This window comes from Scardinius erythrophthalmus (assembly GCF_964197995.2).
Source record: "Scardinius erythrophthalmus genome assembly, chromosome: 7".
Taxonomy (NCBI): domain Eukaryota; kingdom Metazoa; phylum Chordata; class Actinopteri; order Cypriniformes; family Leuciscidae; genus Scardinius; species Scardinius erythrophthalmus.
The window spans coordinates 36922894-36945238 of record NC_138227.1 but is presented as its reverse complement, the minus strand read 5'-3'; the positions used below and the strand labels follow the sequence as shown (position 1 = coordinate 36945238).

The following is a 22345-nucleotide window of genomic DNA, read 5'->3' as shown; positions in this document are numbered from 1 at the left end:
CTCTGATTGGTCAGATGGCCCATTCTGTTGTGATTGGTCTACTCTGCTCTGATTGGTCAGATGACTCAGTCTGTTGTGATTGGTCTGCTCTGCTCTGATTGGTCAGATGGCCCATTCTGTTGTGATTGGTCTACTCTGCTCTGATTGGTCAGATGACTCAGTCTGTTGTGATTGGTCTACTCTGCTCTGATTGGTCAGATGACTCAGTCTGTTGTGAATGGTCTACTCTGCTCTGATTGGTCAGATGACTCAGTCTGTTGTGATTGGTCTACTCTGCTCTGATTGGTCAGATGGCCCATTCTGTTCTGATTGGTCTACTCTGCTCTGATTGGTCAGATGACTCAGTCTGTTGTGATTGGTCTACTCTGCTCTGATTGGTCAGATGACTCAGTCTGTTGTGATTGGTCTGCTCTGCTCTGATTGGCATTATAATATCTTTTATAATTTCAGCTCCGGATCTTCCTTAGCACTTGATACAGAGTGATATGAACAGTAATGATGGCATCAGTTTTACCGTATCAATTCGAGCCCGATTCCTCATCCTCATTTGGAATTGCGTGAAATGTGAATTTGCATTCACAGCGCATAAAACAGCGTCTTCTCGACATGTCGTCAGCATGAATCAAACTCTTCCAGGCCTCAGCTACAACTACAGTGTTTGAGGGTCGAAGTAGACATTGTTTGAGGGCCACCAATGAAAGACCATAGACTGGCATCATGCAAATTTGTGACAAATCCACACACGTTCGAGCAGGAAATGAGACTGGCTTTACTGATGACTTGTTTCAGTCAGTTCAGAATCGGCTCTTTCTTTTAGGAGAAAATAATCTTTGAAACTTTGCAGATTTTTTACATTCACAAACAGCTATATTACACACTGCATGAAAGGTAATATCCGAAAAAGCGTAATAAAGGTACTTTAATAAACAAATGATTGAATAGTAGGGGTGTAACAATATATCGTGTCACAATATATCGCAATACAAAAATGCAACAGTCTACAAACAAACTATTGTGGATAGTGAACATATGTATTGTGTATAGTTCACCCAAAATGAAAATTACTGTGTGTGAAAAATTCAAGTTTTCAGAGTTTTAGTGTCAGCACTACATTCAACTGCTATATATAATGTATAACAATGCAATGGGGGAATATTTTTGGGTTTTGATAATGCCAAATGTCTTATGTTACCAGTAAAAGGTGGCCTACATTATTTTAAATATATCTAGTCAGTGAAAGAGCGCAAGCATATTTGTCTGAAATAATTCAGTATTTTCAGCTTCAGAATCATGAATATTGTTATTCTGGTGTCTCTATTGTCCTGTGCGTTGGGTTTCCAGCACCCAAGTCCAAGCCTATTCATTTACACACAATGCAAAACCAAATTTAGCATTTGAATCAACAGTACTTTTTTTGTTAACCTTTTACCATAAGTCTTGAGTATCGCAATAATATCTTATTGTGAGTTCAGTATCGTGATATGTATCGAATCGTGACATGAGGGTATCGTTACACCCCTAGTGAATAGATATTTTAATAAATAAACCTTTAAATGACAACTAAAATAATACCTGCAGTAATAAAAGTAACCCATACTACGGTCCACACCTTATAGGACTTATCTGCTCTTTTGTACAGGAGCCCATCATGACCATGGAAGTGAGCTCAGAGTCCAGAGACAGGCTGGACAGCTCTGACCTGTGGCTAGTGACACCTGGTGGACACAAGGACTGGTTGAAGAACCTGTGTATGGCCCTGTTAGACAGTGGAGGGGTCCGAAATGAAGCTCTGCTTCTCACCAGACCTTTATGCGAGGTACACTGATGAAAAAGTTGCTGTATTTTGGTGATCCAGTGTATAATGCTGATGTGTGTTTGTCTGACCCAAAAGCTTTAGTGTAAACGGAAAGCAACTTCTTTATTGCTGTAGGTGAACACCGATTTTTGTCAGAGGATGCTGCCGCTCTTTGTTCATGATATCCTCCTGGGAGATGTGGATGGTTCCTGGAGGCAGCTGTTATCCTCACACATCCAGAGTTTCTTCAGTCAGTACCGCAGACCCTCCACCCCCACCAGCCGCCCCACCACCCCCATGCTATCCGATTCAGGTGCAAAACCCTGTTAGTCTTCATTAATATGACAATTACAACTCACTCTGCTGCAGTGCTACCTTATTAGAGATTCTCTATTCTGTGCAAGTGCTTTTTCTGTTTTAACAGGGAACATTATTGATGTTGCCAACCAGAGCAGGATAGACAAAACCTCACTCCGCAGCATGCTGGCAGTCATAGACTATCTCAGACAACAGAGCCGCCCAGTGGCACCTGGAAGGTTGGAAAAAGTTTCATTTCTATCAAATTCTGTGTGGCCAAAGTATATAATTATTATTAATGCTCTTATTTTGATGTTTTGAATATGCATGCACCCCTACTGCCCCTAGGGGCGGTAACATTGATTGCTGCTCGAGAGATTTTGCTCATGTTCAAATTAGTCAAGCAATTGCGCCCGTGCTGATCCACAGAAAGCTGCTTTGTTGAGCATTTGTAATGAGACCTGGTTAAATAGTTAAAGAAATAGTTCACTTAAAAATTAAAAAATTCTCATCATTTACTCTCCCTCAAGTTGTTCCAAACCTGTATGAGTTTCTTTCTTCTGCTGAACCAAAAGAAGATATTTTGAAAAATGTTGGTAACCAGACAGTTGATGGACCTACTATGTAAGTCAATGATGTACGATGTACTATTTGCCTTTTTCCTACTATGTAAGTCAATGGGGTCCATCAACTGTCTGCTTACAGACATTCTTCAAAATATTCTCTTTTGTGTTCAACAGAAGAAAGAAACTCGTACAGGTTGAGGGAGAGTAAATGCTGACAATTAACAATTTTAAGTGAACTATTCATTTAAAGTACATTGCTACATTGTAAAGTGCAGGAATTGTGATTTAAACTGTAACATTTTGTATTTTTTTTAAAGTAATGAATATGGGACGGTGTGTGACTCTAATTTCTGGCTGGATCTGAATTACCTGGAGGTGGCTGGAGCCGCCCAGGTGTGTTCGGCCCATTTCACCGCTCTCCTGTACTCTGAGATCTACATGGACAAGATCAGATCCAACATGGAGCAGAGCCAAAGGTACTGCAAGTGACACTCTGACTTGCTTATTCACGGTTGTTGTTGTTTGAAGAGCCGTGTAGTGACCAATGGCATGTGTTCGTCTCAGCTTACAGTCTCGAGTGTCGAGACGGATCACGTTTGATGAGAGCAGCCAGACTCTGTCCATCAGCAGCGTGAATGAGAAGAGTTTAGAAGACTCTGGCATCAGTCTCCAGGTGGGTGATGATGGGTATCAGAGCCTGGAAGCGAAGTGGAGCGACAGCCATTTCATCACTGCGCTTCAACTCCACTCCTCACTGGCTACGTTTACATGCACAACTTTTGTTTCAATCGGACTGAATTCATTCCGATTGATGAATCCGAACGTGGATGAAGTGAAAGGAGAATTTTAGAATGACGGGACACTCATTTACATGACACTTTATTCAACAGGATGAACAGCTCGTTCAGCGCGTCTTACGTCATTACGCTATTTCAACGTCATCGCACATGCGCAGTCATTTCAGTTTCCGTTTTCAATCCGATCAAGTGTTTACATGTCCTCTCGATCGGATTAGAAAAGGAATAAACCACCCCTTTCAATCCGATTGAAATTTCATTCAGATCGCTTAAGGTGTTTTACACGAAGGCTTTGCAGTCCGATTGAGCCGTCAACCCCGTTACTAACGGATTATCTGGTTGCATGTAAACGTAGCCACTGTAACTCCACTTCTCTGCACCGCTCACACACTCTCCTTCACTGATTATAATGCAGAAAACACTGGGATGTTCAGTAAGACTTTGATTGGTCTGTGTCAGGATCTTCTGATTGAAGTGTACAGGTGCATTGGAGAACCTGACAGCCTGTATGGATGTGGAGGGGGGAAGTTAATCAGTCCTCTGACTAGGTGAGACTTTTCAACACAACAGATGATCTTTTAAATAAACCCAGCTGTTTTAAGAAATGTAAATATGAATATACACTGTATGCACAATGGGCCTCATTTAAGAATGAATGAGGAATACATATATGAATTAACAAATAAATATATTCAAATGAAGTAAATTCAGAGTAATTTGTGCAAAGCAATGGACCTTCCCAAAACTCCTTTGGGTTCACAAATGCTTCATTAACCTATTTTTATTTATGTTATGTAGATTTGATAGTTAAACGTGTGAACGGTAATGAATTCCAATTATTCGTAAATAGGGCACTTTTACGCGCTCATTCAAATTAGCATAATCACCACCCATAATTACTGCAGGATTGCTGTGGGATCTTCTGGACTTCCTTCTCAGGTTTGGCTCCAGTATATTGCATAAATATAAATATAATAAATAAGGCCATATGCCTTACAAAAATAATTCAATTAAAGCTTGCACAAAAATTCTACTGGTGATCAGAATAATAGTATTGGTTGCACTTTATTTTACAGTACATGCACTTATGTGTACTTACAGTGTATTTACCTAAGAAAGTACTGGTTCATATAAGGTAACTACATGGGTTAAGGTTAGGTTAAGGTTCAGATTTAGAACCTAGTTATGACCCAGTTATTGTAATAACTATAATAAATATAGTATGTTCATGTGGAACAGGACTGTAAAATAAAGTACTACCATAGTATCTATAATAAAAAGAAAGCCAGACAGTGCGGCTGTTTTCAGTAATTTTTGTTTATTAAAGTTAAATTGTTTTTGTAATTGTAATTGTTTATTTATAAGTTAAATTGTTTATTAAATTTAACTTATTGGATAATCAATTAAATTGGTCATTATACTGTATATTATTATGTTAAATGCAGTGTCAGTTTGCCTAAAAGACAAACTAAGCTTTCAGATGATTTTGTTCACGTAAAAAAAAAAAAATCCACCAATTGAAAATACAGACACTTTCATGAATCCAAAAATATAAATCAAAACAACTTTACAAACAATTTACACAAATTCATTCCGCTAGTTTTTCATTTCATAAATGCATGAAATTTATTAAATGTTTTTTCATAAATTGTAGTTTAACAGTACTTTTTTTGGTAACACTTTACAATAAGGTTCATCAGTATGGAAGTAAAATAATGTCAAATGTTTTTGAAACAAAAAGCCTGTTGAATTGCACTACTTGAAAAAAAATAGGCATTGCATTAAAGGGGACATATCATGCTAAATGCACTTTTTTAGCCCTTAAATGCATTTTGTTGTATATTTGGAGTGTTTAGAAGTACAGAAAAGATGAAATTATTCTCTTCAGGTGCTTCGTTGATATCTTTATATTCTGTTTTGGTCATATTTTTCAACCTGTTCCGATTTTTCTGTTATCTATGACGTTTTTTGAACTATAACGTCACAGTATTTTTTAGGGCTTGCATCACTCTCTCTCTTCAGAGAGGCAAAAGTGTAAACAAGACATCACCGTCTCCAAACTAGACGCTGTCTTGCTCTCTCTCCCTCGCACATACTAATCAAAATAAATCGACACGGTGGTAAAAGGTCGGAAGACCAAAGTTTCATGTGTAAATATCCAAATAAGGATATTGACTCCCGGCCCAACACTTCGAGCAATCCGCCATTATTATTTCTCGCTGCAATTTTGTAGTCCAAGCTAAAGGATGCAGAAGTTACGAGAGGGTAAGTTAAAATGTTCGGTTGTTGGATGTAGTAACCCACACGCTTCATTACACCGTCTAATGTAGATGAACTGCCGCGCTTGTGGCGCATGTTTGACTGAAAGAACGAGCAGAGAGAGAGACCCGGTCGCGCGCGCACGCGCGCTCACTCTCTCTCTTCAGAGAGGCAAAAGTGTAAACAAGACATCACCGTCTCCAAACTAGACGCTGTCTTGCTCTCTCTCCCTCGCACATACTAATCAAAATAAATCGACACGGTGGTAAAAGGTCGGAAGACCAAAGTTTCATGTGTAAATACAGTAACACACCATTGCGATACATCCATATGAAGACGTTGTTCTGCAGGTTCGTCGTCTTCATTTTTATCTCGCTCCGGCAACATGTAAGGCTGGCTGGATAAGTCTTCCGTTGTTGACATTTTGTTAATAACGTGTGAATAAAAAGTTTATGTGCCGCTAGATAATCCTATCTCTGCTATCAGACTACAAAAATGGCCGAACGGGGTGGAGTTGAACCTCTACATCCTGGAGAGGGGGCGGGGTATGAAGTGTCTCAATTGTATTTAAAGAGACCACACCAAAACGAGTTGATCTCAGACGCACGTCAGAAAAGGGGTAGAAAGGGGGCTTGTGGAGCTATAATAATGAGGAATTCAGACCCAAGCATTGCAGTTCCGCTTTATATAGACTACAAATGTATGATTTATATGAAAAAAGGAACAATTTAAAAGCATGATATGTCTCCTTTAACCATGCTTGCATTTTAATGCATTGTATTTTTTAGGGCTTGCATTTTTATGGGCTGAAATTCAACATGGTTGAATATTTAAGCTGTGAATATTTCAATTAAAAACATTTCAAACACATTTTCATTATTAAAAATTCAATAATCCATATTCACCTTTCATATTTCACCTCCAAAATATTCAAACTGTTTAAAAATACAACCTATAATATTCAACAGGCAATTTTCGGTCCATTTTATTTCGCTTTGCAAAATTCGCTTCCACAAATTCAGTGGTTCAAATTCGACAGTAAATTCAACGGAACTGCAGGAAAAGCATTAGATTACCGAAATACTCTCCATCTGCTGTTAGTCAACCTCACCAGCAGGAGGTGCAAAAGCGCTTGTTGTTGACGAAGACAGAGCAACAGTTAGAGCAAGCCATTCATTCATAAAATGAAAATGAGCTGTGTCAGTATATCTGCGGAAAAGATGATAAAGACACAAAAGCTGTGTTTATGTTTCATTCAATAACTTCATTGTTACTTTCCCTGTGTAGCCTACATGTCATTAGCTTTCTCTACATGAACAGGATTATAATCGGTTTCCCTCAATACCTCGCACTCGAGGATTCCCCTTCTGTCGGGACAAAACGCTTAACGTAGTTTATGGACTAATACAGTGATATAAAAGACCAAACTCGCACCTTATTGGGGATGTAGGCTATAGGCTACTATATAGGCTCGATGGACTAAGAATATGAACATAACGCGCAAAGTTTCATGCTGAGCGTTTCGTGATATACTGGCATAAAATCAACACTTGATCAATACTAACACTTTCTCTTCTCTTTTCTCTCTCTCTCTCTCTCTCTCTCTCTCTCTCTCTCTCTCTCTCTACAGTGTATATATATATATATATATATATATATATATATATATATATATATATATATATATATATATATATATATATATAGTATAGGCTATGCCTATACGTGTATTGCATTAGCTTAAACTGGGAAGAGTCATAGCACTTGCATATTGTTGTCCTCCTATTGTTAGTTTAACTGTAAATCGCTTTGGATAAAAGCGTCTGCTAAATAAATAAATGACTAAATGTAGCCTAATAAATGTAAAATTGGCTTGACATTGGACAGTCGCACATTTAGGGACCGTCTCAAAAGTTGCATAAAACATTGGCATACACATTTCTAACTTCAATAGCAAACTTTAATTTATTTGAATAAATATCAAAAATCCAAAGGGTGTGCATTATGCCTGACACTACATGAACACTTTACAGTTGGTTTTATGACTGTAAGTCGTTCTATTCAAATGCTATAGAAGTTAGAAACGTGTATACCAAAGTAGTATACACTTTAGAGACGGTCCCTAAATGTGCGAATGTCCAACGTCAATGCCAGTCTATCACTGGGGAAACGCTCAGCATTAGACTTTGCGCGTTATTCTGAGTCAATCTGCTTGCCTGCGAGTTTGGTCTTTTATATCACTGTAATTAGTCCATTAAGCTATTCGTTAAGCGTTTTATATGTCCAGCTGGGGAATCCTTGAGTATCGAGGGAAACCCTAATAGCTTGCATGCAGCACATCGCCACAATATAAAGTTAAGGCAACTAAACAACCAAGAGAAATATATGTCAACCTCAAAAATGTAATATTGGATCTGTATATCCGCATCGGGGAATAACATTATAATCTTGTTCACGGTAGAGAAAGATTGTAGGCTACACAGGGAAAGTAACCGTGAAGACACTGAATTTAACATAAAACCGCCGTCATAATAATCACAAATACACTTGCACTGCTGTTAAATGAGTTTTATGAATGAATGGCTTGCTCTAACTGTTGCTCTGTCTTCGTCAACAACAAGCGCTTTTGCACCACCTGCTGGTGAGGTTGACTAACAGCAGATGAAGAGTATCTCGGTAATCTATTGCTTTTCCTGCAGTTCCGTTGAATTTACTGTCGAATTTGAACCACTGAATTTGTGGAAGCGAATTTTGCAAAGCGAAATAAAATGGACCGAAAATTGCCTGTTGAATATTATAGGTTGTATTTTTAAACAGTTTGAATATTTTGGAAGTGAAATATGAAAGGTGAATATGGATTATTGAATTTTTAATAATGAAAATGTGTTTGAAATGTTTTTAATTGAAATATTCACAGCTTAAATATTCAACCATGTTGAATTTCAGCCCATAAAAATGCAAGCCCTAAAAATACAATGCATTAAAATGCAAGCATGGTTAATGCAATGCCTATTTTTTTCAAGTAGTGCAATTCAACAGGCTTTTTGTTTCAAAAACATTTGACATTATTTTACTTCCATACATCATTTAACATTAGTTAACTACATTAGTTAACATTAACAAATAATGAACTGCACTTACACAGCATTTGTTAATCTTTGTTAATTTCAACATTTACTAATACTATATTAAAATCTTGTTAACATTAGTTAGCGCACTAGCGAACATGAACAAACAATGAGCAGCTGCATTTTTATTAATTAACGTTAACAAAGACGAGCAAAAACAGTAACAAATGTATTGCTCATGGTTAGTTTATGTTAGTTAATACATGAACTAATGTTTAATAACTGAACCTTATTGTAAAGTGTTACCGTTTTTTTTTTAACAAACATAATAATGTTTTGTTAAAGGTGCTCTAAGCGATGCCACGCGTTTTTTAGGCCAAAACATTTTTTGTCACATCCAGCAAACATCTCCTCACTATCCGCTAGCTGCCTATCCCCTGAACACACTGTAAAAAAACGCGGTCTCTGTAGACACCACAGGCTCCACAAACGGCAACAAAAACAAACTGGGCTCACCCGCACCACGAAACACAACAAACAGTGCTCCAGCCAATCACCGACAAGAAGTATTTGAGGGTGGGGTTTGGGGGGTTAGTGCGCGTACACATGAAGGGGGTGTGGAGGAGAGAGAAGCAGAAGAGGGAAGTTTGAATTATGGCCGACACACGACCAAAGAGACGACGTTCCGATGAACAAATTGCAAAGAAGAGGGACAAGGATATGGAACGCGCGAAGTACCGAATTTACATCGGAAATACCTTAGAAAGGTGGCGAGAACTCCGCCGGCAGAAGGGCTTCCAATCCGACATTCAGTTGCTCTGTTTTTGCAGAACAGGTAAATCCATCTTTCTTTCTAAACTGACGTTCATGTTCGCCAAACCAACACAAGGATGTAATTAGCTAGAACGGTGAATACACAACATATATGTTTCTAGCAGCTAGCGATCAATCTCTATTGTAAATTCACAGTAGGGCGACAATTTGTGTGAATGATCGTTTTCATTCACTGTTTGTTATGAATTTGAATGTTCATTTAGGCTATTGACAACTTTGACTAAATTTGTTTACGACGCCGCCATTGTTTATGCTCACTGGGAAACGCGAAGCTAACGTTATCTTGCTATTATTGCGTCCTTGTATGGGAGCTATAGTTATAACCTCAGGTGGCGAGACGATTTTAAGATAATGTTTCTCTTTTTCTGCATTCTGTTCTGCAATATATAAAAGCAATTATCTAACTTGGTGACATTACACTTTGAATGAAGTATCAGTAAAACTTAACTTTGTAGTGACTACTTTGACTTAAGTGAGCGGAGGGGGGAGGAGGGAGGAGACGGGATGAGGAGGAGGGAGGGTCTAGCTAGCCTCCGTTTTGTTTGACAACAATTCGAATGTCAACAAGAAGTTACGACTCCCGGCATCGCTTAGAGCACCTTTAATGTTAATTAATGGTCCTCATTGTAGTGTTACCCTGTAGCTATTTTTACTTTCTTACTAATTAAGATCTAAATTTAAAGGTGTTGATGTTTTCTTTGTGTGTGTGTGTGTGTGTGTGTGTGGTCTCCAGAATTCGGACGTATGAACATGAGGCCATGTGGGAAAAGGCTTTGGTTTCGTATGACCTTCACTCCAACCTCCCAGAGGTCACTCGACAGATCGGCATAGTAGAGGTACGGTTGAAGCTTCTGCCAAATTATGAGGATGCGATTTAAAGTGGTGGTCTCTGGGTAACAGCGGTCAGTGTGTGTCTCTCTCAGGGTCTGCAGAACTTTGGTTTGTGTGGCATTCTGCGCACGTATCTCCACGGGCTGGAGAGAGAGGGGGTGGAGTGGAGTCCTGAACTCCGAGAGCTGCGCTTTCAGGCCGCCTGGAGAAGCACACAGTGGGACTGTGACCTGCCTGAGAGGTGTGTGTTTGGATCAACGCTCTTTAAAGCCGGGCGAACACAAGTTTGCTGTCTTTTCTCTCGGAGGAAGTTGCTGATGCAAGTATGGTCGCGGCTGGCATTGTGTGAGAGGAATAACGAGACAAGCACCTCCCGACCTCCCAATAATTTTCAAATATGTTTCAAAAATGTGTCGGACGATTTTGACCAGTGTATAGGCTGTCCCCTATTGCCAAATCATACACAACCACGTCACATAGGCTAGATCAGCGGGACCGCGGGACATAATTATTCCATTTTACTGTTTCTACAGATTGAAGTGAGCAAAACAACAGAGCTATATCTATAATATGTTTATCTAGAGCCAAAGTGCTTCATTCAAGCCCTTTCCCTTCGTGCGTGTCTCTCTCTCTCCCTCGCTTTAAACGTAAAGCGCCACATTAATGGCTGCAGAGGACACGGTTAACGACAGTAGCAGAAACATGGTGAGCAGCAAAATAGATACTTTTGCTAAAACACTGCAGAAAATGAGAAATGAGAATTGCTAATACAATTATTTTGATCTGTCATTCAGCTGATTCTGATGGTTTAACTAAACCAGTTCATCTTTAGACGGTTTTTCATACATTTAGAATTATTAATCAGCATATGAAGAGCATTTCATAATATAATTTGGAAAATTATTTAGAGATGGCAAGGAAAGACAAAAAAACTTTTAAATTAAAACTTTGTTTTGTCCTCATGATGAGAGTTTTGATTATTAGATTTTGTACATTGTTTGTTTTTAGTTGTTTTTTAGGTTATTGCTTTGAGCAAGATATAACAATGGTTCATACTTTTCTTAAGAGGTAAACCTGAACCGCCTGTATGTTTTCTCAGTCCCAAGGCCCTCTATGTGCCATATACATGTAGGTGTCTAAATGTAAAATAAATTAAAATAGCCCATTAAAACATCTGACCTAACCTTTTTATATTCATATCCAGTTGGTAGAAATATTTACTTTTTTGGATACATTTTTTGTAAAAAATTACTGTTAAATAAATTCCACTAGAAACAAACCTTGTTGTATTATTTTAATTTAATACTGTGAAGCTGCTTTGATACAATCTGTATTGTGAAAAGCGCTATACAAATACACTTGACTTGACTTGACTGTTTTGGCTCTATGGGCCCAAAATTCTAATCTTTGATGACTATTTTGAGTGTTTAGGTTATTTTTTTTAGTGCCTCGATGAAAATGTATAACTGTTCCAAAAAAGTATTGTCCAGACCTCCGCTGGGAAGGAAATATAGAGACCGGACCTCTTGGAACTTGAATTGACTACCCCTGGGCTAGATCCATGAATATTATTATAGATCCCTACACACACTGACACACACAAATACACTCTCTAGTTGTTTTTGTTGAAAGGAATGGCTGCGTCTTTCTCTGCAGATGCGTAATTTTCACACTCGTTTTTTATTTCTATCTGACGCTCATGTGATCGCCGCCGGCTCACCCTGTAATACAGTCGTGCCGTGTACCAGCTGTTTTGACGAGATTATCAGGTTAACTGACTCGTAACGTGTGTCCGAACTCACGCAGTGTACGCCGCCTTAACCATGGAACAGAATTATAATCATTACTTTCAACTGTAGTGAAGGTTTTTTTCAGTTGTACTCTACCCTCTCTCTCTTTTTTTCAGAAATGAGAAGCTGAAGCCTGGCATCAACGAGTCCTTGTTCAATGCCCTCCAAGCTTTGAGAGATAGAGAACTGTCCTTATTTGAGCAAACCCTCAACTACGCCAGGTAACCAGTTTACACTGTGTTAAGCCCTGTTCACACCAAGGACGATAACTATAACAATAACTATAAAGTTAATATAATCGTTCTAATTCAATGACAATAGGGACATCCACACCACAATTATAACGAAAACAAGGCCTGTCGCAATTATTAAATATCTATTATTTGATTTAACCGCGATTATTAAATATCTATTATTTGATTTAACCGCGATTATTAAATATCTATTATTTGATTTAACCGCGATTATTGCCCTCTTTTAGAAGGTAGGTGGCTAATGCGTACAGTACAGAATGATTACTCTGCGTATAGGAAGGTGAAACCTAATTTCACCCAAGTGCAACATGTTCCTAGATCAACATCATTGTAGATCCTGGAACAACATTTCAATCAACCAATCAGATTTGAGGGACAAGTTTACACTTTGTGTCTAGTTTAGGCTTACAACCAGGGTTAGGTGCTTCTACATCAGTGTTATTCACTATCATTTCCCTCTGATTTTAGATAAATGTTATGGGTAGGGTTAGGTTTAGAGTAGGGCTGCACGATATTGAAGAAAAATGCGAAATGCGATGACTCATTAAATAATGCGATATTCGATATGCGAGACGATAATGCTTAAAGTGTGTAAAATGAACTTAAATTATCTTTAAAATACCTTTAAAATTATATAACCTACATGCGTGTTTCACATTCTTTTTGTGACAAGATAATATCCCTAAAACTTCTGAAAGTGAACAGCAGTGTTTTACTGTAGCGTAAGAAGTGTTCTTTTAACATCAGTGTAAACCACGGGGTTTAGGGGTTCAGGTTAACATAAGGTTTATTTAACAACAGAAATTGAATAATCAGTAGTTTTAGTTTTCACAGTATGAATTAAATATATATTCTGATTCTTATTAAAACTACAAAAGTTATTCAGCCAAGAGCAGTGAAAGATTTTCTTCGTCTTCTGTTCTTGACCCGAGTTATTGCAAGCCATTGCGATATATACATTTGCGATATTTCGATAATTCCGATATATTGTGCAGCCCTAGTTTAGAGGTAGGGTTATGGTTGGGATTCAAATTTTGGACAGGAATTTTGTTCCAGGATCAACAAAACATGTTGACCCAGCCCAGGAACATGTCTTGCTTTGTAAAATCATGGTGACCTTATAGACCTTATGCGCCAGAGAAACGAGGGCGCCGCCATCTTTAGAATATTGTCTTTGAACTTCCATTTTTGCGATCGCTCTGTATATTTCAATGGCATTGCTGTCCAGGAGTAATTAGCTTTTGAAGTGGATTTACTTAATGTAAAGTTAATGAAAGTTATCATGAGGATTGTAATGTTTAAAGCAGATGACTTAACAAATGTCACTAGACCGGGAAGATTTTAAAACGAGCCGTTCATTCATAAATACGCAAGATCACTGTGAAAATACAGACCGGAAGTCAAAAGACAACGAGCGCAGCGCTGGAAAGAGGCGGGACAACATAAGGTCTATATGAAGTAGTAATATTCTCAACTCGACTCAAAATTTATTTATCAAGCACTTTCAAAACCACAAAAAAAAATAGACCAAAGTGCTGTACGTAAATTCAATACTTTGGAGCCTGATCATGCAGTGCTTTGTAGACAAACAATAAAACCTTGTATTGTATTTTGTATATTACAGGTAGCCAGTGAAGAGTTATCAACACTGGTGTTATATAATCGCTTTTCCTGGTATTAGTTAAAAGTCTTGCTGCAGCATTTTGGACATACTGAAGCCATACAACTAATGCTTAAAGGGATACTCCACTTTTTTGGAAAAAGGCTCATTTTACAACTCCCGTTGTTTTACCGTTTTCGAATCCATTCAGCCGATCATTGAATCGGACAAGACCATTAGCATCTCTCTCCAAAAAATGACCAAAGAGTTTCGATATTTTTCCTATTTAAAACTTGACTCTTCTGTAGTTACATCGTGCACTTAGACCGACGGAAAATATAAAGTTGCGATTTTCTAGGTTGATATGGCTAGGAACTATACTCTCATTCCTGCGTAATAATCAAGAAACTTTGCTGCCGTAATATGAGTGCAGCAGGCGTAATGATATGACGCAGCGCCTGGAAATAGTCGACCCTATAGTCTACCGAGCTGGGGACTATTTTCAGGCGCTGCGTCATATCATTACTAAGCTATGCTAAAAGTGGTACTGCCAGACCCAGAGTTCGGCTGAATGGATTCAAAAATGGTAAAACTCAACTGTTTAACTCTGGGGGAGTTGGAAAACGAGCCTATTTCCAAAAAAAGTGGAGTATCCCTTTCAATATAATCCAACGTGTGGAAATACAAGAATGTGTAACAAGTCTCAAAGTCTTTGGTTAAAAGAATAGATTGCAGTTTATACAAAGTTTTCACGACTGCACATAACAATGCACATTACTAGATAATAGTCTGTAACTTTCAACTTTTCATCCCATCTGACTCTACAATGTTTAAGCGTTTAAAGTGGCAGATGACAAAGCTGCAGCGCACTCTTATAATAAACAGCGATATTATGCATTGGTGTGGATGCTAATGTAGTTATCGTTATAGTTATCTCTATAGTTAGCATTCTTGGTGAGAATGGGCCTCTACACTGGTAAAATAAGGATGGTTTTGTGGATACTTGTTGTCCTCACTTTATGACTTGAGTAACACTTACGAATATAGATCCTGTCCACGAGGCATCATCCATGTGACCTGTGTGTGTTTGCCTGTTCTGCCAGAGGTCATGAGGTGGAGGAGTTGTGTCGTGGGAGTCTGGAGGCCGTGTCTTCACTGTATCCCGCTCTCTGTAACCTGCAGAGGATCAGCGAGCTGCGGGGCGTCGAGGAGCTTTTCTCCAGGTCACGTTACACTCGCATCTGACAGTCATAGAAGCAAAAGCACTGTTCCCTGAAGCACTATTGCAGGGTTCTACACTTACAATTTGACTCTACAGTTCTTAGATTCCTCAAGAAAAAATTTCAAGGTTTCAAGATTTGATATGATAATTGAGTATCATTTGATTTTTTTCTTGAGGAATCTAAGAACTTTAGAGTCAAATTTTCATAGATTCTAAATGTTATTGTATACGTTTCTATCAAGTCAAGGTCAAATTTGTGCTATGTAGCTTTTGTGACTGAACTATCTGGGTGCAAAGAGCATCTTTCTCATTGACAGTCACTTAAAAATATGATTTTATGATGACATGGCAGTTTAATGGCTAGTAAATGTTCCTCAGCCAATCAGCACAGCCCTGATTTTCATGTGTGTGTAGTCGTTAGTCACATGTGATGTTAGGTTCAAGTGATCAGCTTGCCAGCAGAACTGAGCAAGAACTGAGTGTCTGATATACTTCTGCACAGGGTTATTATCATTATCATTAACAAAAACTATAAAACTATTTTTTGGCTTGAACTAAGAACATGAGCGGCATATGTTTGGCGGTTAAGTTATAGGCCTAATGCAATATAAGAGCGTCTGTGTGTAAGTGTAGGTGTTTTTGAGTTTACTATGATAATTAGCTCTTTGCATGGTACTCTGTAATGATAAATATTCTTGAGTTATTGTGAGTATTGATTGTATTGTTTATTTTGTTTTGTGTCTTGTTCTTTCTGTTAACACTTTAATTTCCCCTCAGGGATCAATAAAAGAAGTATTGAGTCTTATTGATATGAATGGAAATGCAAACGGATCGTTTTAGTTTTTTATATAGACATAAACACTCTTTAAAAATCACTTTTACAAAGCAGATGCAGTTTTTTATTTTATTTAAAGCAACCTCATGCAAGAACTTTACTCCTTTTTGTGAGATCTGGAAGTGCTTTGACCCTTAATGTTAAAAAAATAACATGATATCACAAATACACAGCTGCAGTGTTGGGTGTAATGCATGATTAAGTAACTAATTACTGTCATTTAATTATTTTTACCTTAAAAAAGGTAAAATAAGTGATTACTCTATTTTTTTTTTTTTGATTATAGATCCAAATACAAGAAATGAGTGTATATGACTGTATATTAATATATAGTATGTTTCTGTTCTTGCCAGGCCTGTAACTGACTCCAGCCTCAATGAAGTCTACAGGAAGTGGCGACAGCACTCGGATCTCCTAAGCGACAGTGACTTCAGTCTGGTGGAGCCCGTCTTAGCCTTGCGCTCCTCTGTACAGGAAACACTGATTTCCTCAGAGACGGACCCAGAGAAGAAGAAATACCTGCTTTCTGCCTATTCCTCCCACCTGATGGAGCTGTGCAAGCTGGCTCGTTCTGCAGGAAACACACAGGTCTGTCTGTGTCTGTGTGTCAGTTAGCCAGACTCATGTGTCATTGGTGTAGTGCATTATATTATCATATGAACATGTCAAATGAATTTGTATAGCATTTTTCACAATACACATTGTTTTAAACAAAAAATCATGATGTTAATGCTATAACATCTTAATGCCTTAAAGTCACATTTAGCAGGTCTGGGCAATAATATAGTTTACATTTTGTGACGATACAAGCAAACCGGTAGTTTGCCGTATAGTACACATAATACATGCCCTACACAATACACAAGTATACTGTATGTATGCAGATAAAGTTGGACATCCAAGTTTATATAAAGAGATGGCCAATAATATAGTTAGATTTTGCAATGAAATAAAAAAATCAGGTAGATTAGCGATATATATTAGCAATGTGTGTGTGTGTGTATATATATATATATATATATATATATATATATATATATATATATATATATATATATATATATATATATATATTTATTATATTATATTATATAGTGTACCGTATGTGTATGGATAAATTTGGTTATATGTCCAGCTTTATATATAGAGCTGAGCAATAAGCAATTCACATTTTGATACAATATAAACAATCAGGTAGCAAAGATTTAATACACTACATATTGCTTTGCATGAGTATACTGTATGTATGCAGGTAAAGTAGGATGTATTATATATAAATTTTTTATTTATCCCTGGGTGATAGAGCGGCACAATTAATCTTTAAAAGATCATTATCTTGATTCAAACACCCACACGATCTTATATGATTCCTATATGACAACGATCCGGCTGTGTCTGTTAAACCTTCGACAAGTAACCACACAGTATCATCATTTTTGTGTTACAATAATTCAAATGATCACAGAAGTACTGGGGTAAAATTGTGAGATATAAACTCGCAATTCTGAGGAAAAAAGTGTGATGTGTATGTGTGATGTATTTTTTTTCCTTATAATTGGACTTTATAACTCACAATTGCAAGTTTATATCTCACAATTCTGAGAAAAGATGTCAGAATTGCGAGATGTAAACTTGAGTTTTGAGAGTTTTCAGAATTGCGAGATGTCAGAATTGAGTAACATGAGTGCACTGTATGTATCTGGGTAAACTTGGGTATACCTATAGTTGTATAAATCAATCATTTTGAACAATAAGACTTTTGCTTCATATATTAATACCTAACAAACTTTTTTTGTGAAATATTTTACCTGAAAAGTGTGTTTGTACTCTGTCATGACATAAAATGCCCCTTTTATGGTATTTTCTTATATAATGCAAAGGCATATGTCATGCATATGTTGTTCTAGCTGGCCGAGCGAGCCGTTTTCCACATGAAGCAGCACAGCCTGGTCAGTGGTGGCGTCGGCAGCCGCTCATGGGCCTGCCAGCTGGAGGAGGCTCAGGTGTTCTGGGTGAAGAAGGAACACGGGCTGGCTCTGGGGCTCCTCAAACAGATGATCCAAAAACTAGAGGATCTGGTGAGTTGAAGTGTGCTTAAGGTGGCTTCTATAGTCCGTTTCACAGGTGTAGATAATGCCAAATGTGCCAAGTACTCGCATATCTGCTGAATAACACAGAACGTCTTTGTGTGAGCAGGTGTGTGTGAACCCTGCTGTGGTGCCGGTGTATTCGGAGTGTTTGAGACTGTGTGGAAGCTGGCTGGCTGAATCCTGTCTGGAGAGCCCTGCTATCATACTGGAGAAATATCTGGAGAGGGTAAAGCGCTCATATATTCTGCAAGGCATGATGGGAAATAAAAGGAATTCAGTGACATATAAGTAGTCTAAGTGTGCACTATTTATTTTCTAGTGTCATTGCATATGATATCCATATAGAATAAGCTTTATAACACAATTATGTACAATGGTAAATAACAAAGTAGGGCTGCATGTTTAATCAAAATAATACCAAAAACCCGATATAATAATAATAATAATAATAATATTAATGTTTATTTTATATAGCGCCTTTCTGCCAATTCAAGGATGGTTTACAATACAACAATGGAAAAATACAACAATAAAGTAGGAGATAACAAGTGTATAGTACATAATACAGCAACACACAGAAAATCATTAAAGGAAGAGCACTGTAAAAAATGTCTAACCTCCCCAACTCAAAATTTTCTAGTGACTGGTCACATCTAAATTTTTCAATTGGCCCAAGTGAAATTCTGTAAATTTAATTTGATAATTTACAGAATTTCACTTGGGCCAATTGAAAAATTTAGATGTGACCAGTCACTAGAAAATTTTGAGTTGGGGAGGTTAGATTTTTTACAGTGAGGTGGTTTTCAGTTCTCTTGAAGTCAGGAATATTGGAGATGTACCGGAGCGATTGTACAATTCTACAATTTGGAAGAGGCAACACTGATCGCCTACCTCCAAATAATGACAGCTTAAAGCAGGGTGTAACAAGAGAACCCTTACTGGAGGACATAAGCGAGCGACGTTGGGAGTAGCGGTGACGGAGATCATAAATATATTGTAGAGTGGCAGCGGAGAGCTTTGAAAATGATGAGGAGGAATTTACAGTGAGGAAAATAAGTATTTGAACACCCTGCTATTTTGCAAGTTCTCCCACTTAGAAATCATGGAGGGGTCTGAAATTGTCATCGTAGGTGCATGTCCACTGTGAGAGACATAATCTAAAAAAAAAATCCAGAAATCACAATGTATGATTTTTTTAACTATTTATTTGTATGATAGAGCTGCAAATAAGTATTTGAACACCTGAGAAAATCAATGTTAATATTTTTGGTACAGTAGCCTTTGTTTGCAATTACAGAGGTCAAACGTTTCCTGTAGTTTTTCACCAGGTTTGCACACACTGCAGGAGGGATTCTGGCCCACTCCTCCACACAGATCTTCTCTAGATCAGTCAGGTTTCTGGGCTGTCGCTGAGAAACACGGAGTTTGAGCTCCCTCCAAAGATTCTCTATTGGGTTTAGGTCTGGAGACTGGCTAGGCCACGCCAGAACCTTGATATGCTTCTTACAGAGCCACTCCTTGGTTATCCTGGCTGTGTGCTTCGGGTCATTGTCATGTTGAGAGACCCAGCCTCGACCCATCTTCAATGCTCTAACTGAGGGAAGGAGGTTGTTCCCCAAAATCTCGCAATACATGGCCCTGGTCATCCTATCCTTAATACAGTGCAGTCGCCCTGTGCAGAAAAACACCCCCAAAGCATAATGCTACCACCCCCATGCTTCACAATAGGGATGGTGTTCTTGGGATGGTACTCATCATTCTTCTTCCTCCAAACACGTTTAGTGGAATTATGACCAAAAAGTTCTATTTTGGTCTCATCTGACCACATGACTTTCTCCCATGACTCCTCTGGATCATCCAAATGGTGATTGGCAAACTTAAGACGGGCCTTGACATGTGCTGGTTTAAGCAGGGGAACCTTCCGTGCCATGCATGATTTCAAACCATGACGTCTTAGTGTATTACCAACAGTAACCTTGGAAACGGTGGTCCCAGCTCTTTTCAGGTCATTGACCAGCTCCTCCCGTGTAGTTCTGGGCTGATTTCTCACCTTTCTTAGGATCATTGAGACCCCACGAGGTGAGATCTTGCATGGAGCCCCAGTCCGAGGGAGACTGACAGTCATGTTTAGCTTCTTCCATTTTCTAATGATTGCTCCAACAGTGGACCTTTTTTCACCAAGCTGCTTGGCAATTTCCCCGTAGCCCTTTCCAGCCTTGTGGAGGTGTACAATTTTTGTCTCTAGTGTCTTTGGACAGCTCTTTGGTCTTGGCCATGTTAGTAGTTGGATTCTTACTGATTGTATGGGGTGGACAGGTGTCTTTATGCAGCTAACGACCTCAAACAGGTGCATCTAATTTAGGATAATAAATGGAGTGGAGGTGGACATTTTAAAGGCAGACTAACAGTTCTTTGAGGGTCAGAATTCTAGCTGATAGACAGGTGTTCAAATACTTATTTGCAGCTGTATCATACAAATAAATAGTTAAAAAATCATATATTGTGATTTCTGGATTATTTTTTTTTTGATTATGTCTCTCACAGTGGACATGCACCTACGATGACAATTTCAGACCCCTCCATGATTTCCAAGTGGGAGAACTTGCAAAATAGCAGGGTGTTCAAATACTTATTTTCCTCACTGTATATTGGATTTGATAGGAAACAGACAGCCAGTGTAGATTGCGGAGGATGGAGGTGAAATGAGAACACTGTTTGGGAAAGGTGAGATCCATTAAAGCAGAATTATGAATGTTTTGGAGCATATTGATTAAATAATTTGGAAGAGCGTTGAGCAAAAAAGAGAGCATTGCAGTAGTCAAGACGTGATGTAATGAATGCATGAACAAAGGTTTCAGCATCAGTGGAGCTAAGCATAGGACACAGCCTGGCAATGTTGTGGAGATGAAGAAAGGACAAATTGGTGAGAGAAGAAATGTGTGAAGTGAAGGAGTGTGGAATCGAAGGGAACTTTTGGAAGCCAGGTTTGGCCAATACACCATCAATATCTAATGTGGATCACCATAGTGAAGTGGAGGAAGATATGGCTTGGTGTGATTATCAAATCGCAAAGACTGCAATTTAATTAAATAAATGTATGTGCTTAATAAATGTATAAATGTATGTGCGGCAATTTGTTTTTACACAATAATTTTTTTTATTATATTATATTTCTTAAATACTTTTTTACAGTTGAAATATAACAATAGTAATCTTTGTTTTATTTTGTTTTTATTCAGTATTTTTTATATTTTTATTTAGTAATTATTGCTGTATTAATATAAAACCACAAAATTATATCCCAATCCAAACAAACCTGCAAACCTGGAATTTTTTTAAATCACATTTTATATCACAGTTTTTATAAGAAATTTTTTATTTTTTTTACCCAAATCATGCAGCACTACAGTCGAAGTGCCATGGTCATACCATGGTACCATAACCTTTGTGTTTGTATTGATGATGTGGTGTTGTTGGATAGGCTGTGGAGGTCATTGAGGACCACTGTGGAGATTCAGACGCTAAACTCCAGAGCCAGAAGACCCAGGCTTTCCTTTCGCTGGCCCGTTTTTCTGACGCACAGTACCAGAGCATCGAAAACTACATGAAGTCATCTGAGTTCGAGAACAAGAATGCCCTCCTGGAGAAGGCCAAGGAGGAAGTGGACCTGATGCGGGAGAGGAAGGTCGGCAACAACAGGTCAGCATGAAACTACCTTTTTTAGAAATCTTTTGCCAGTGACACGTCAAGTCAAGTCATCTTCATTTATATAGTGCTTTTAACAATGTAGATTGTTTCAAAGCAGCTTTACAGAGATAAGCGTATAATTTAAGGTAACAGAGATTGTTTTGGCTTTATAGCGGTTCTTTAATAAAGTTATTTTCCAGCTAAAGTTAGTTATGATTGATTCGCTTCCGTCGCAACAATCATTTGTTATTAATTTAGGGGCCGCTAAGACGACACCATTCTCTCTACATAGACTTTAAACGCGAACCTGTGATAAACGCTGATGGCGTTCACATGCGCATTAAGAATTGGTTCTATAGTTATGTGCGTTTGAATATATGTGCGCAGGTTTGTAATTCCCTACAAACCAAGCCTAAACAA

The 22345-nt window shown here is 38.1% G+C and overlaps 1 protein-coding gene across 2 annotated transcripts in view; it reads left to right on the top strand.

The window, feature by feature from the left end:
- Positions 1-22345, top strand: part of atm (ATM serine/threonine kinase) — a 77645-nt gene that overhangs the window by 39555 nt on the left and 15745 nt on the right. For both annotated transcript variants that reach the window (XR_014030395.1, XM_081369709.1), the window contains exons 35-48: positions 1640-1816; positions 1931-2108; positions 2220-2331; positions 2976-3134; positions 3223-3331; positions 3915-4003; positions 10350-10452; positions 10540-10688; positions 12354-12458; positions 15195-15314; positions 16502-16736; positions 18056-18226; positions 18345-18464; positions 21720-21937. Coding sequence is in view for 1 of the 2 variants with exons in the window: in XM_081369709.1 (XP_081225835.1) it covers positions 1640-1816; positions 1931-2108; positions 2220-2331; positions 2976-3134; positions 3223-3331; positions 3915-4003; positions 10350-10452; positions 10540-10688; positions 12354-12458; positions 15195-15314; positions 16502-16736; positions 18056-18226; positions 18345-18464; positions 21720-21937 (2045 nt within the window). In the remaining variant the exon portion in view is untranslated. The remainder of the gene's footprint in view (positions 1-1639; positions 1817-1930; positions 2109-2219; positions 2332-2975; positions 3135-3222; positions 3332-3914; positions 4004-10349; positions 10453-10539; positions 10689-12353; positions 12459-15194; positions 15315-16501; positions 16737-18055; positions 18227-18344; positions 18465-21719; positions 21938-22345) is intronic.